Source organism: Camelus dromedarius, chromosome X, assembly GCF_036321535.1.
Source record: "Camelus dromedarius isolate mCamDro1 chromosome X, mCamDro1.pat, whole genome shotgun sequence".
NCBI classification, from domain to species: domain Eukaryota; kingdom Metazoa; phylum Chordata; class Mammalia; order Artiodactyla; family Camelidae; genus Camelus; species Camelus dromedarius.
This window is the reverse complement of record NC_087472.1, coordinates 103,330,885-103,344,857: the sequence shown is the minus strand read 5'-3', so window position 1 is coordinate 103,344,857 and position 13,973 is coordinate 103,330,885. Positions and strand designations below refer to the sequence as shown.

At 41.5% G+C, this 13,973-nt stretch overlaps 1 protein-coding gene across 1 annotated transcript in view; it reads right to left on the bottom strand.

Moving 5' to 3' along the window:
- Positions 1 to 481: 481 nt before the first annotated feature.
- Positions 482 to 13,973, bottom strand: part of ACE2 (angiotensin converting enzyme 2) — a 38,293-nt gene continuing 24,801 nt past the window's right edge. The window contains exons 12-19 of the mRNA XM_031445857.2: positions 12,286 to 12,384; positions 11,474 to 11,596; positions 10,899 to 11,071; positions 9,604 to 9,662; positions 7,072 to 7,172; positions 5,618 to 5,734; positions 3,239 to 3,433; positions 482 to 1,453 (exon numbers count right to left, since the gene is read on the bottom strand). Of these exons, the coding sequence (XP_031301717.1) occupies positions 1,345 to 1,453; positions 3,239 to 3,433; positions 5,618 to 5,734; positions 7,072 to 7,172; positions 9,604 to 9,662; positions 10,899 to 11,071; positions 11,474 to 11,596; positions 12,286 to 12,384 (976 nt within the window). The 3' untranslated portion in view covers positions 482 to 1,344. The remainder of the gene's footprint in view (positions 1,454 to 3,238; positions 3,434 to 5,617; positions 5,735 to 7,071; positions 7,173 to 9,603; positions 9,663 to 10,898; positions 11,072 to 11,473; positions 11,597 to 12,285; positions 12,385 to 13,973) is intronic.

Genomic DNA, 13,973 nt, shown 5'->3' with positions numbered 1-13,973 from the left:
TGCCATTACCATTATCTCTGTAGAATTCATTCATTTAGCACAAAGTTACTCTAACATTATGCTGATCACCACATAGACTGAACTGATGGGTAGAGTTTAGATATTTTAAACTATTTAATCCATTTTAAATCAGTATTCAGGTCTGTAATGGATGCTGTGCTCAGACCTGGGCTGGGGGCTCTGAGATATATAAAAGCACTACCAGGTTTGGTTCCTAACCTGATAGTGTAGACACTCTTAACACAACTCTTTTTAGACTGATTTTGTAATTGCTTTATATTTATTATAATATAATAAATAATAATATATAATTTATATATAATAAATATAAATATATATTCCAATTGAAGACATTGGAATACATTCCAATTTGGGAGGTCAACCATCCCAGGCAGTCAGACTGCAACTTTGTTCCTGGAAGTGAAAAGCAGACAGAATCCAAGGAAGCCCCAGCATGTAAATACACATGAGACTACAGGAGTGTGTAAATCTAATAAATGTTTATTGAGTGTCTGCTTTGTGCTCAGCACTGTTCAGACATTGTGGGCAAATGCAAAAGATTGAAGAGATCGGGTGCCCACTTCAGAGGGTGGCATTCAGTTGGGATTTCCAAGCACTCCACAGAGAACAACTGAAGCGAGTTTCTATCAGATGGGCTCTGGAGGGGGTTCACAGAGGCCCCTGGGGTGAGTGTTATGTTGTCAGGAAGATGGTGATCAAGCAGCTTGGAAGGCGATGTCCTCTAACGGCTCTCTGGATTCTTCTCTCTTTTGTCGCCCTGTCACCCTGAAGAAGGCATGTTCCAGACCAATCATCACTGTGGGCAAATCACTATAGTACTTAGATTAAGTTAACGTGAAGAGAGCATGTCATCCTTTACACATGAATTAAATCAAAGTGAACAGTGTGTTCTCCATCCCTACATTTCCAACAGTTCACAGGCACTGTCCTTCAAAGTGACCCATCCAGATTCCACACAAGACCCAACACTTGTTCCCACCATGTCTCCTTTTTTGTTCCAGCAACACAACAGACATTTCCATTTCCATTTCTATTAGCCCTGAACAGCCTGTGAGGCCAAAAGACACATTTTCTCTATTTTTAAATAGAAACATTTCTTTCAGGAAACAGAAGAGAAGTCAAATCCTGAGGCAGAAACAAATACTAAAAGCAATGCAAGTGAAGATGCCCTCTCCTCAGGTGTATCTTCTCTGGACAACTTTTTCCAAACAGAGCCACAGTTTTGACATTTAATGACATCCTTATAATCTTATATTTTCTGTACCGTGAAACTAACATTTACATACAATAAAATCACCTCAAGAGGAAATAAAATAGATTTTTCTAAAATGAAGTCTGAACATCGTCACCATTTTGGAATCCTGAATTGTTTTCTCCTTTACTCAAGTCCACGGAACCATAAGGATTTTCTTCAGTGCTTGCTTGTTTTTTCCTGTTAAATAAAGTGAAGTCAACTTAATATCATGATCTTAGAATGACATGGCCTCTCTTGGACTCCACTGGGCTCAGGCATCTTTCACATCTCAGCATCCAATCACTGCTGGTCTCATTTGCATATCAGACCCTCTTAATGGACTATAAGCACCCAGAGTGCATTGCATTCACTTCTTTAGCCCCATGATCTGTTGGCATGATGCCTGGCTGAGCATAGCAGACTGGTTACTGTATAAGCTCTAGAGTCACAGAGAGGGGGCCTCTGGACCTCAGTCTGCCTATTTGGAAAATGATAGCCATTATGTGACGTCAGTGAAATAATGCTGGCAGAGTACTGACACTACCTGGTGTATAATCCTTAATAAATATTAACCATTATTATTATTTTCAGGAACTTGGTGGTTATTTAGCCAGTCACTTTCATTTTAAAGAGCTTCCCTACTAAGTTATCAGCTTCCAAAGTATAAAGACCAGGGTAGACCTCTTTGTAGTAAAACAATCAGCTTTACAAACTGAGATATATCGTCACGTGTCACTGACTAGCTGTGTAAATGTGAGAAAGTTTCTTGGCCTCCTGGAATCTCAGTCTTATATATACATGAAGATAATCACACATTTATGTCATACATGTGCTGAGAACATTAATGTATGAAAGTACTGAGCAGGATTGACAGTCCTATTTTTCTGTGTACCTTCTATTAACATAGTGTGTAGCATGAAGGGGGTGCCCCCACATAATTTCTTTAATGAATTCACTTTGGAACAGCATCACATGTGCCAATTTTTAGTATACAGAAGAGTGCTTCTCAAATGTGCGTATCAGTCACCTGGGGAATCTTACTAAAATGCAGATTCTGATTAATCCGGTCTCTGAAAAACAGATCCTTTTTACTGACTTTGGGAAGGGAACTTGGAAGCAAAAAGTGACAGGGAGACTCTAAGTCCCATTTTGCACTTAAAAAATTTGAACTATATGACTGTATTCTAGCCAATGCCTAATTTTTAAAATGAATCTATTTTGGGGAACAAAAAATCTCTATAGTAAAGAATGAGCAAAATAGACTAGTGCCTGTAAAAATTGAAACAAGAACATGTTTAAACAACCTGAAGTGTTTTGTTAGGTGCTATAAAATATTATTAACCTTAATTACATAAGCCCAACAAAAGTAAATGATTTCTCAAGGTCAGAAAACAAATCTACTGGCAGAGCAAGACTATAAATCAGGTCTCTAGTGATTTAAATCCTCAATTAACTTGGATCTTCAGTTCAAGAACAAATGAGAGGGCATCTGACTCAAGAACTGAGGGGACAGAAAGGCATCTGGGCTACTCAAGGAGGAATGAAGATTCCAGTGTAGTAGTCAGAAGCAACTCTCAGAGCTCATTCTTGATTTCACAGTTCAAACCCACCACTAATCCAATCTCTAGGGTCACTTCTAGACCAAGGAGGACTCATCAGTAAGGATAATCCCCTGAGCCTACCCACCCCTGCTGAGTTTGGAGTGCCTCTTAGCAGCAGGGAAATGATGCTGTGGCCAGGATGGAGTTGACCCGGGCATGCCAGTAAACCCCAGGCTGGACATCTGTATGGTAGGATTTGCTAGGAAGGCAAAGTGCTGATGAAATCTGGTACATTTCTAGGGGATGCCCTAGAAAATTTAGGTGCAAAATTGTCCAAGTAAGTAGTTGGCTTGTACAACCTACCAGATACTACAAACTTTCCAGTTTGTTTTCCCTAAACCTTTCTGTTTTAGGATAGGTAAGTCTAGGAAAGGTCACTTACTTCCTTCGATCTCTGATCCCAGTGAAGATGAGCACGACAATCCCAACCACTACCAGTCCCATCACGATCCCAAAGATAATCAGCCATACGGTGACAGGCGGTTCGTAAGGGGGCCCTAGAGTCGGCTGAATACCCAGAAACTCCAGGCTGTTGTCATCCAGGCGGAAAGCATCATTGATACGGCTCCGGGACATCCTATTCCCCAAAGCAAAACATTTAGGCAAAAGGGACACTTAGGCAAAATAAAATTGCATGCAATTATTTATATTATTGTTCCCAAACGAATTTGATAAGGCTTATCTCAAAAATGTACATCTACAATCACCATGAAATCAAAGTACATCAAAGATGATTTTTAAAACAAAAACAAAAAATAGTGAAATGTTCAATATTCTGGATTGAAAACCAAAGTGTCTGGGATCCCATCGCTCTGCCCTTGGGTATAGTCAGGAGGTCAGAGTCCACCCAGATAGAGAGGTAGGTCAAAGCAGAATTAGCCACGTGACCCCTGGCAACCTCCGCCTTGAAGAGTCTCGTCATTCTGGAAACAGGAAGTTTGAGGACCCCTGCAGCTTGCAGGAGGGCTGGGCTCTTTCACGATGACCTCAGCTGGCACTTTCCCCCAAGACAAATCACTTGGAGGCAGCCAGTGAGTCTCTAGGCGTGGTCGCATTGGATACCCTACTAAACCGGATTTTCTAGGCACACTGCCCTTCAGATCCTGATTCGGCTTCCGAAGATGAACGGCAGCTCAGGGGCGCCACCTAGTGAGCATCTCCGTTGCAGCAGGTATCTCAAGTTTTTTGGGGTTTTGTTTGTTTCTTTAACGGCTAGGGCAAATACCTACATCTATCCAGTCTTCACTTTTGCTGTTTTGAGAAACAGCTGAGGCAAATTGAGAAAACTGTTCCTTCTCAACGCTCACTGCCAATACCAAGTTCCTCTTTTTCTTAATTGAAGTATAGTTAGTTTACAATGTTGTGTTAGTTTCTGTTGTACAGCACAGTGATTCAGTTATATATATATATATATATATATATATATATATATATATATATGTATGTATGTATATTCCTTTTCATATTCTTTTCAATTATAGGTTATTACAAGGTATTGAGTATAGTTCCCTGTGCTATACAGTAGGACTGTGTCATTTATCTATTTTATATATAGTAGTTAGTATCTGCAAATCCTGAACTCCTAATTTATCCCTCCACCACCCTCCCTTTCATCCCTAGCAACCATAAGTTTGTTCTCTATGTCTGTGATCTGTTTCTGTTTTGTAAATAAGTTCATTTGTCTCATTTTTTAGAGTCTACATATAAGTGATATATGGTATTTTTCTCTTTCTGGCTTCACGTAGAATGATGGTCTCCAGGTCCATCCATGTTGCTGCAAAAGGCATTATTTCATTATTTTTTATGGCTGAGTAGTATTCCATTATTTATATCTACCACAACTTCTTTATCTAGTCATCTGTCAATGGACATTCAGGTTGTTTCCATATCTTGGCTATTGTAAATAATGCTGCCTTGAACATTGGGGTGCATGTATCTTTTCAAATTAGAGTTTCCTCCAGATATATGCCCAGGAGGGGGACTGCTGGATCATATGGTAGCTCTATTTTTAGTTTTTTAAGGAATCTCCATACTACCAAGTTCATCTTCTGATGTGGAGGCTAAACAATGTCTAAGGAATACTATCCTTGCCCACCTTGTTCCAGACTTTGGTTAAATGAATCCTACAACAAAGTCCCTACAGCACATGACAGCAACCCCTGTGTATGTCCGCTCTGCACTTACCATTTTCTGGGTGTGCTGGCCAGACTTCCTTCAGCCAGTACCTGCTGCCTTGGCCTGGAAGAATTCCCAAGCCGCAAGATTTGGCCCTGTCTGCTGGCCAGCAATGTAGAGGGGTTACTGCCACCTGTAAGCAGTTCTCACCCATGACTCCCAGGAGATGGTAAATAAACACCCCAGATCTGATGGGCCAATTCAGCTGCATGTTCTACACCGTCTCCCAGAATTCCCCAGCAGAATGGCACTCGAGTTGCCCACAGTAGCCACTTGCTCATAATGTGTCATTTATTCCCTTCCTCCCTTGCTGTCTCCTGCCCACATTTCTCTATCAGTGTTTCTTGAGATCACTTCCCAAAGAAACTACTTACACTCAAATCCTTGTCTGAGGACCTGCATCTGGAGAAACCCAATCAAGACAATTCCCTTGCTATGAGATCGTTCTGGAATGAAACCCCACGTTTTTCAGATGAGCAAAAACATGTAAATGATTCAGAATGGTGCCTGGTGGTGTAAGAGCACCCTAAATATTCCTTACAGTTCTTGTCGCACTTATATAGTTCATTTGAAAATAAAATATCACCTGATGGCCTCTTCGACTTCAGTTCTAGGAATGATGTCAGACACATTTTTAGGTGAAGTGACAAAGAAGCTGAAGGAGATTCTTGGTTTCAAATCACTCACCCACACGTCCTCCACCCTGTGGAGAAACCAAAGAAACAGCTCCCCTTGTGGCATGGAGGACACAATAAAGAGAGTGAAGATTTCTGCCGGTGAAAAGGAGATGAAGGGGAGGACCTCAGGGTAAAGGAGAGAGACATGGGTGGGGCCGCTAATGGAAGGATGTCATTGTCCAAAAAACCGGAACACCACCCAAAGTGAATGAACTCAGCTATGGAAATTGTGATAGCAAATCTTGGCACTATTGGTTCGGCCACCATAGGAGAACCGCGGTTCTTTTTCAATGACAGAAATACTTCAAACTGAAAGCACCAGAAGAATCAGCGAGGAGTCCTTGGTGAGCCAGGACTGTGGTCAACAAGATGCTAGGCAGGGATGGCTCAGTTTCTGAGGCAGAGGTGGTGCATTTACATATTCCCACCCGGCCCTGCCCAGAGCAAACCGGCATGGTACACCCCGCGGTGACGGAGAGCGGGTGCTTACAGCACAACGTGACAAGACTGTGCTCTCACAGCTGCCAGACTGATCTAATAAAGCCTAAGGCTGACCCTGTGGCCCAGAGCCTTTCTCACTCAGAATGGAAGCCAGTGTCCTGAGACTGGCTTGCAAGGCCCACGTGAACTTTCTCCTCGCCTTCCCACGCCCACGGCCGGGGACTACCCTGCCTACATCTCCCGCTTGCCTCCTATTGTCTCCCTCTGCTCCAGCCACACTGGCCTCCTTGCTGGTCCTTCAACAGGTGGATATTTGTTCCTCGGGGTCTTTCCACCTGCTATTTTCCCCTGAACATTCCCCCCGCCCCCGTTGTCTGCACCACTGGCTCTCTTTCCTGCTTCAGCTATGTGCTCAAATATGAACAAGGCCTTTTCTGAACATTTTAGTTAAAATTGAACTCTACACACACACACCCCAGCACTCCCTAACATTTATCACTATCTAATTCTACTATATTTCTCTTATATATTTTGTCGGTGGTCTATAACACATGCACACTCACATAAAACACATACATTAGAATATAAGCTCAATGAAAGCAGTCATTTCTCCCTTTTTTCAGAGCTGAGGGTGGCTGAGAGCATTTGAGGAAAAGAAGGGGAGAGAGGAGGGGAGGGGAGGGGAGGAGAGAGACGAGGAGGGGGCCATCTAATAAGAACAGTGCTCTTGCAATTGACAAGTCAAATAAGTCACAGTCATCCCCAAATAAAGTGGCCCCAATCCCAGGATATCAGAGGTTTAAAAGTTAGTAAGAGATTTTTCTTAATTTCACTGGAATAAAAGTTTAAGTGTAATATTTTCTTAAACCCAAGAGGAAGGGAAGTACGGGTTGGAGGAACTTGAGGGCACAAGTGAACTCACCCGAAAAGAATGGTCTGGTTTTGGACTTTTAAAAAATACTTTCTCATGGCATAGGCAAGAGATGACTGGAACAAGTACATTTCATTGTCATTCCATTCATACTGTAAATTCAAAAGGAAAGCACTGTTCAGAGGGATCATGGGTTACGTTAAACTGATACTCCACAAGCATTATTTTTCAGTTGTCTGAGATTCCAAAGATTCTTGCTAGGCACTGTCAGTGACCTCCAGCTCGAGTGTTCATCAGTGTCACCTGGAGGGCCTGTTAAACCACTGAATACTGGGCCCTACCTCAGAATTTCTAATTTAGAAGGTCTGGAATGAGACTCAAGAATTTGCAGCTCTAACAAGCTCCCAGGTGGTGCTAGTAGTGCTGGTCCAGCATCCACGCTTTAAGAACCACTGGGCTCACTGGCCCTTTTAACTTAGTTTGATGTGAGCCAAAATTAACGCCGTGAAGGCAGGTTTATAGGTGGGAGTCATGTAAACCATTGGTTTTGGTTAAAATGTCTGTATACTGTAGACAGATATGCTGAGTTTTTACTATTTTTATAACAAGTTCTCAGATATGTATAAGCATAAAAGAAACAGAAATTCTTGAAGTTCAAAGGAAAACATTTTTTTTTTTTTTTTGTAAACAGGATCATTTGTTCTTGGCTTTCAGTGCTAAACAAATGGGTGGTGTATAAAACTTGTTGAAAGAGAAAAAAAGCATTCACTCTTTCCTCCAGTAGGTGGCAGTAGAGATCAATGAATAGCACAAAGTTTGCGTCTCTTCTTTCCCTTTAAGGAAAAACAATTACAAGATTTCACAAAAGGATTGCCAAGTTGACCTCTGCTTGATATCACTCAGGTGTTGGGAAAAGCTGCTTTAACAGTAATAATGATAGTATTAATATCACTAACTAATAATATTCTGGTTACTATTTCTATATTCAAAAAAATTAAAGGCTAATTTCTCAAAATGGCATCAAAGATGTAGTTGGACTTTGCCTTGAAATAGTTGGAACTGGGCAGCTATTCTGGTCCTGATGTGTAGGTGGCTACAAGTGTGGTTCTGGTCTCATCAAAGCAGCCTGCTGCTCAGTGAATTGGCCTCAACGTTACACCATCAGCCCCTCTGAAGACTATTTACTAATCCCGCAAGGCCTGGAAAGAGGACATGGGGACAAATATCAAGACAAAAGAAGATAATTGAAAGGGATCCTGATCTACTGGATACTTTAGAGGAGGGGCTTCAAGATGGCAGAACAGAAGGACGTGGAGCTCACTCTCTCCCACAAATAAATCAAAGTAATCAAAATTTATTAGTCCAAGGAAGAGCTAATAAAAATATGACAGAAAGAAATAATCCCAGAGACATTCAATGATTGCTAAGAAATCGGAACTTCAACTTTTAGAGTTTGGGAAGTGATGTGCCTCCATTTTTATTATTTCCTCCTTAAATGTTCATTTTTTTAACTCCTATTGTTATTGATATTTTGATGTCTTACTTATCTATGACAATTACACTACAACTACTGTGGAGCCTTGGACAATATTTAACTTCCCAGGAAAAGTAAGGGTAGAAATACAATCTCTGGGCCTATCCAATGCAAGAGACAGTTTCTGTAGCATCTTGGACTGTTTTATCCAATAATGCCAGGTTGCCCTCCAATCCTGTAAAACCTTCGGAGTGCCACCCACACCCAGGCCTTTGATCCCCATCTGCCTGGGGTGGCCCTCTGCTTTCCTCTTTCCCAATCAAAGCTGCTACTCCTTCAAACTGGATAACCTGAAGCAGGTGCTTAGGAGAAAGCACGAGCTGATTAAAATAATTCACCTGAAGGTGTCAGGAATATGATTTTCTGTAAAACATTTTGTCGTCCTGAAATGCATCTCTACATTGGTGGTTCTCAAACTGTGCTGTAATTACAATCACCTGGGGAGCTTTTCCGACTCCTGATGCCACACTCCAGAGCAATGAAGTCAGAATGTCTGGGAGCGAGACTCAAAGCATGAATATTTTTAAAACATCTCAAATGACTCCACCGTACAGCCAGGTTTGAGAAACAGTGTTCTAAACCAGAGCTTCCCAGTCTTTATTGTGTCTACAAACCACCCAGGCGCTGATTAAAATGCAGATTCTGATTAAGCAGGTCCAAGGCTGGGGTCAAAGATTAAAACAAGCTTCTAGCATATAGATGATTGACTAAAACAAAACAAAGCAAAACTACCTACACTACTTCTAAAAACAATCTCTCAAAATATAACCATGTCCTCTTCCTCAAAATACAAGTAATGGTGATAAGAGCGAATTGGGAGGGGGGATATTTGATACTTAAGATTGGATGTTTTCTCATCGATCTTCGTAACACATTCAAAGTAACAAGGAAAAAGCAGGCACAGCCAATCCAATAAGGAATGCATTACTAAAAAAACCAACCCAAAAGCCAAAGGCCAGAATCTGGGGCTTGTAGCTTTTAAGAGAACCATGTGTCCAATTTAAGGGAATGCATAGAAAAGTAATAGACACGCTGTCCAGAATACTCACTGCTTTGTCTCCAAGAGCTGATTTTAGGCTTATCCTTACTTTGATGCTTTGGTCAGTATCTGATTAAAGAGAAATAACAGACTGTTGTCACAGATGACAGATTGACCATGTGTGTTTATTTCCTTCCTCTCCCAAGATCCCACTAAAGTGATAGTTACGGAATTTTTTAAAGGTAGAAACACATTTTTGGAAAATGAGAAGTTATGGAGGAGTGGTAAGTGTTTTCTCAAGGGTCAGGAAGAGCCTAATATGTACACAGAGGCAGTACAGACCCCCCAAGTTCCAGAGAATCCTGGAGAGGCTTGGGATTCAGATATAGCAGGGGGTGGGAAGAAGATACTGGACTGAAAACAAGGGGAATGAATGTCCAGGAATGGTTAAAGCCCCTTTGGGGGTCAGTTGATGCTCCTACCCCATGAGCTCTTGCTTAGAAAGTCACTTGGAGGCTGTGCTGTAGCAAAACAAGAGGTAATCCACAAAAGAAGACATGGCGCCCAGGAGGCAGTGGGTTCAACCCCGGACAGCAGCAAATGGATGACTGAGGGTGAAAACTGTGGTCCAGATTGAGACGGAAAGATGTGAGACTCTAAGAGGGAATTCTTTAGGGAAAAATGAGACTGAAAAGAATAGATATATTGGAATAGTTGGAAAAGATGAATGCAACGTTGATAGCAAATTAAGCACGCAAAAAGAAAAAGGTAGTAGAAACTTCAGGACAAACAAAAAGCCACATAAGAAAGGATATAAAATAGTATATTATTTGATTCTGGAGGCATAATGATGTAAATATTGATAATTTCATCACTAAAAATTATGTTAAACTTCATTGGGTGGAAAAGGAGGTGGAAGAGTAGACAGAAGTGACCAATGGAGAAATGACAATATAAACAAATTGTTTAGAAATGTGACTATAGCTGCCAGAAAGAAGAGGTAATAGCATTAAAACTGTTAAAAAGTATTTATCTTTGAAGAGCAGGATTTGAATACAGTGGGTTGGGGACTGTTACATACTCTTTCATTTTAAATATGGAGCTAATAAAGCTGACTTGAAAGAGAGAGAGAGAGAGAAAGAGAGAGAGAGATGCAGTTTTCACTGTGCCAAATACCTAGTAGGGACTCAATAAATGTTTCCTCCCAGATAAAATGGCAGCTGCCTCCACAGCACAGTCAGAAGCAGGGTCTAAGTAGAGGGAAAACATACTCAGCTGTGTCACAGTCCCAAGAGCCTGGGGCCAGAGAGGATTAGGGAAAACAGAAAAGCGACAATGAGAACTGCGTCAGCTCAGGGTACTCACATGGAGTCCAGTCCGTGCTCCATCCCACGAAAGAATTCCTGTTCTGGTCTTTGAGCCAGGTCAACAAGGGCTCAAAGTAGTTGAGCAGTGGTTTGACATCCATAGTCTTTACTCCTACCAAGCCTTCCAGTGCTAAGGTCCACGGCTCTGATTTTCCAAGGCTCAGCATTTGGCTACATGAACAAAGGGGAGGGTGGGTTTAGGGTCTTTTGAGGGACTCCAGATACACATAGATTTACATGTACAATCTCTGGTTTCTCCTCTTTGGCGTAAGTTTGCCCCTGGTGAGTAAGAAAATAAGGCACGTTAACAGATGGATTCATCCTTCAATCTCTTCCCTTCCAGTGAGTACAGAAAGCTCTGGAGTTATGACATGGAGAGAGGAGGGGGCCTGTCCAGCCATCACATGGTCTAGGTTCCTGTGGGACCACAAAACAAACATCTCACTTGTGGATGAGGACATTCGGAGGCCCTAAATTTTCTTTTTAGAACAAAGAAATCAAATTCAAACCCAGGCATGGAAAAGAGTCATACTGAATAGTAGGAGAGGCTGAATATTTGGAAGCACTTCTTACAGCAGCTTCTGCCCTGCTTCGGTAGAATTTGAGATGTCACATTTGTACAGGGGACCTTCATGTTTTGCTATTTGGCAAAGGGCTTCATGAAACTGGAATTGATAAATGGTCCTTGTGTAATATCTGTAAAAGATACAAACAGACAAAAATTTGTCCCGCATTTAGTTTCTGGGATAGAGTCATAGATTGGGGCATATATTTAAATTTTGAGGCCCTAATAACCAAAGAAGGACCAGTCAAACCTCTTTCCCCTCCAGAAAGACCCAAACACAAACCCTACAGACTCATCGTACTTAGATTCGTGTATCAGCTGATAAAAAGGCAGTATAGCTTTGTTAAATCTTAGCTCACATCTGTACTGTGTTTTATGGATTTAGAGCCCTTTCATATAAATGATGCCATTTGATCCTTATGGCAGGTCAAGAGTATGATTTCCACTTTACAAATAAAGAAACTGAGGCTCAGCCAATTCAAGATCTGGGGCCAATAGGTGAAGAATAGAGGTTTTTAGATTTCATGTTAAACATGTTTTTTCCATTAGAATTACTCTGAACTCTGCCAGGAACAAGAAGACAAAGAAAGATATTTTTTAATTTCTCCCAAGGATATTGTAAATTCCTTGATGGTGGAGAAAAGATCTCACATAAGTTTTATTTAACCCAATAAATCGAGTTGAGTTAAAACGAATTGAAACTGATCGTCTATTTTGAGGTTCTAGGGGGGAGGTAGTTGGAGATAGAAAGAGAGATTATAGTCATCATTCTGTCCCCAAATCCTAGGAGTTAAACAATAAGAAGAAAGCTGTCATTTACCGGATGAATGAGTAATCTTCAGCAACGTGGAACAGACACGCCGGATCACAGTATGTTTCATCATGGGGCAGCGGTTCCACCACCCCGACTATCTCTCGCCTTTGGGGAGAAATGAAGCTATGTTAGCTGTGGATCACTCACCACGAGAAAGCGCAGCTGGGTGCAGCTGGTGCGGTTGCATCAGCCAATGGCTTTTATAATGGAATTGGTTGTCAGATGAAATAGAAACAGTGTAAAAAATGACGGAATACAGCCCATGATGTAGTTACCTCTATCTTTTTAAATTCAGCTAGTCTAGACCACTAGAAGATAGTTGAACCTTCAAAACACTAATTTATTTATTTATTTATTAGTTGAAGTAATATCGGTTTACAACGTTGTATTGAAAAAACACTAATAGAGTGCATTGTGTGGCCAAAAACTGTGAAAGTCCTAATAATTCCTCTCTGGCACCATATTTTATATACTCCTGGTAGACAGAATTTTCTAAAATTGAAATCTTATTCTCCAAGGCTGGCTCAAATGGCCCCTTCTCTGTGAGGCCTGCTCCCGATCCCAACCACCCGCCAGTACAGTGAGCCCTCCAGCTCCTTCCGCCTTCTCTAGCTGCACCTCCTTGGCCATTTCTCTGTTTTAGCACTGTTCACATACAGCTCCTTCTTGCCCTGAGACTTGAGCACCAGACGGCGGGGCTGTGTTTGGATCATCTTTAGAGTTCCAGTGCCAAACACAGTGCCAGATGCTAAGAAAAGACTCTATGTGTATTTGTTGGATGAATGGAGTAATGAATGTATTCATGAATCATTGGAAGGGTCTGATTCCATGTACCTTTGGAAAGAAACTATAAGGGATCAAAATTAATTCAATCAGAAAGAAAAGGTAGGGAAACCATGTATTTGGCATTGTTTAAACAGAATACATTCATCCTTTCTGATTGTGGGATCACGATAGACATCATTTCGGTAATACTCAAGTGCTAGAAACAGCTGCTATAGATGCTGCCTCCTTCCTCCCAAGGAGGATTTATGTTAACAGAAAGACTCTTGGCAGAAGAGCGGCACTGACTCAAATTTATGGGTATGGGGCTGAATGTTATAATGGTAGATCTTCACTACAAAAAGGGAAAGTAAGAAAAATAAAGAAAAATAATTGACAGGAATCTGACTAATAGATGGTGGGGAGATTTCTTTCTTCCCTTCCTTCCTCACTCCCTTCCTTCCTTCTTCTTGTAACACTTTCACCAATTATTTTATACCTACATGTGCCAGGTACTGTGCAAGGCACTTGGGATACAGTGATGAATGATGTAGTGCTGAAACTACTGGAAGTGATCACTCTCTGTTGCTCAAATGCAGCAGGCTCTCTCCAGCTTGGAATTCTCTGTTCCCCACTATGTATACCTGGTTAACCCCCACATCTTCTCAAAGCTCACCTGGGATGCCTCTCCTCCTCTGACCCACCAGCCAGGGCTTTGGATCTCCCCTTGGATGCCCATGGATCCCCACACCCTCCCATCACAACCCAACACATTGCAGTGGTTTCATTTCCCACACCCCTCCACAGACTAAAAGTTCTTTGGAGTCGAGGAGAACAACATGACCAGCATCAGCTCCCCAGAGCTTGACCTAAAATGTGGGCTTAGTATTTTTGCTTCAGGGAATGGACAAAAGAAAAAATCAAAATGAATA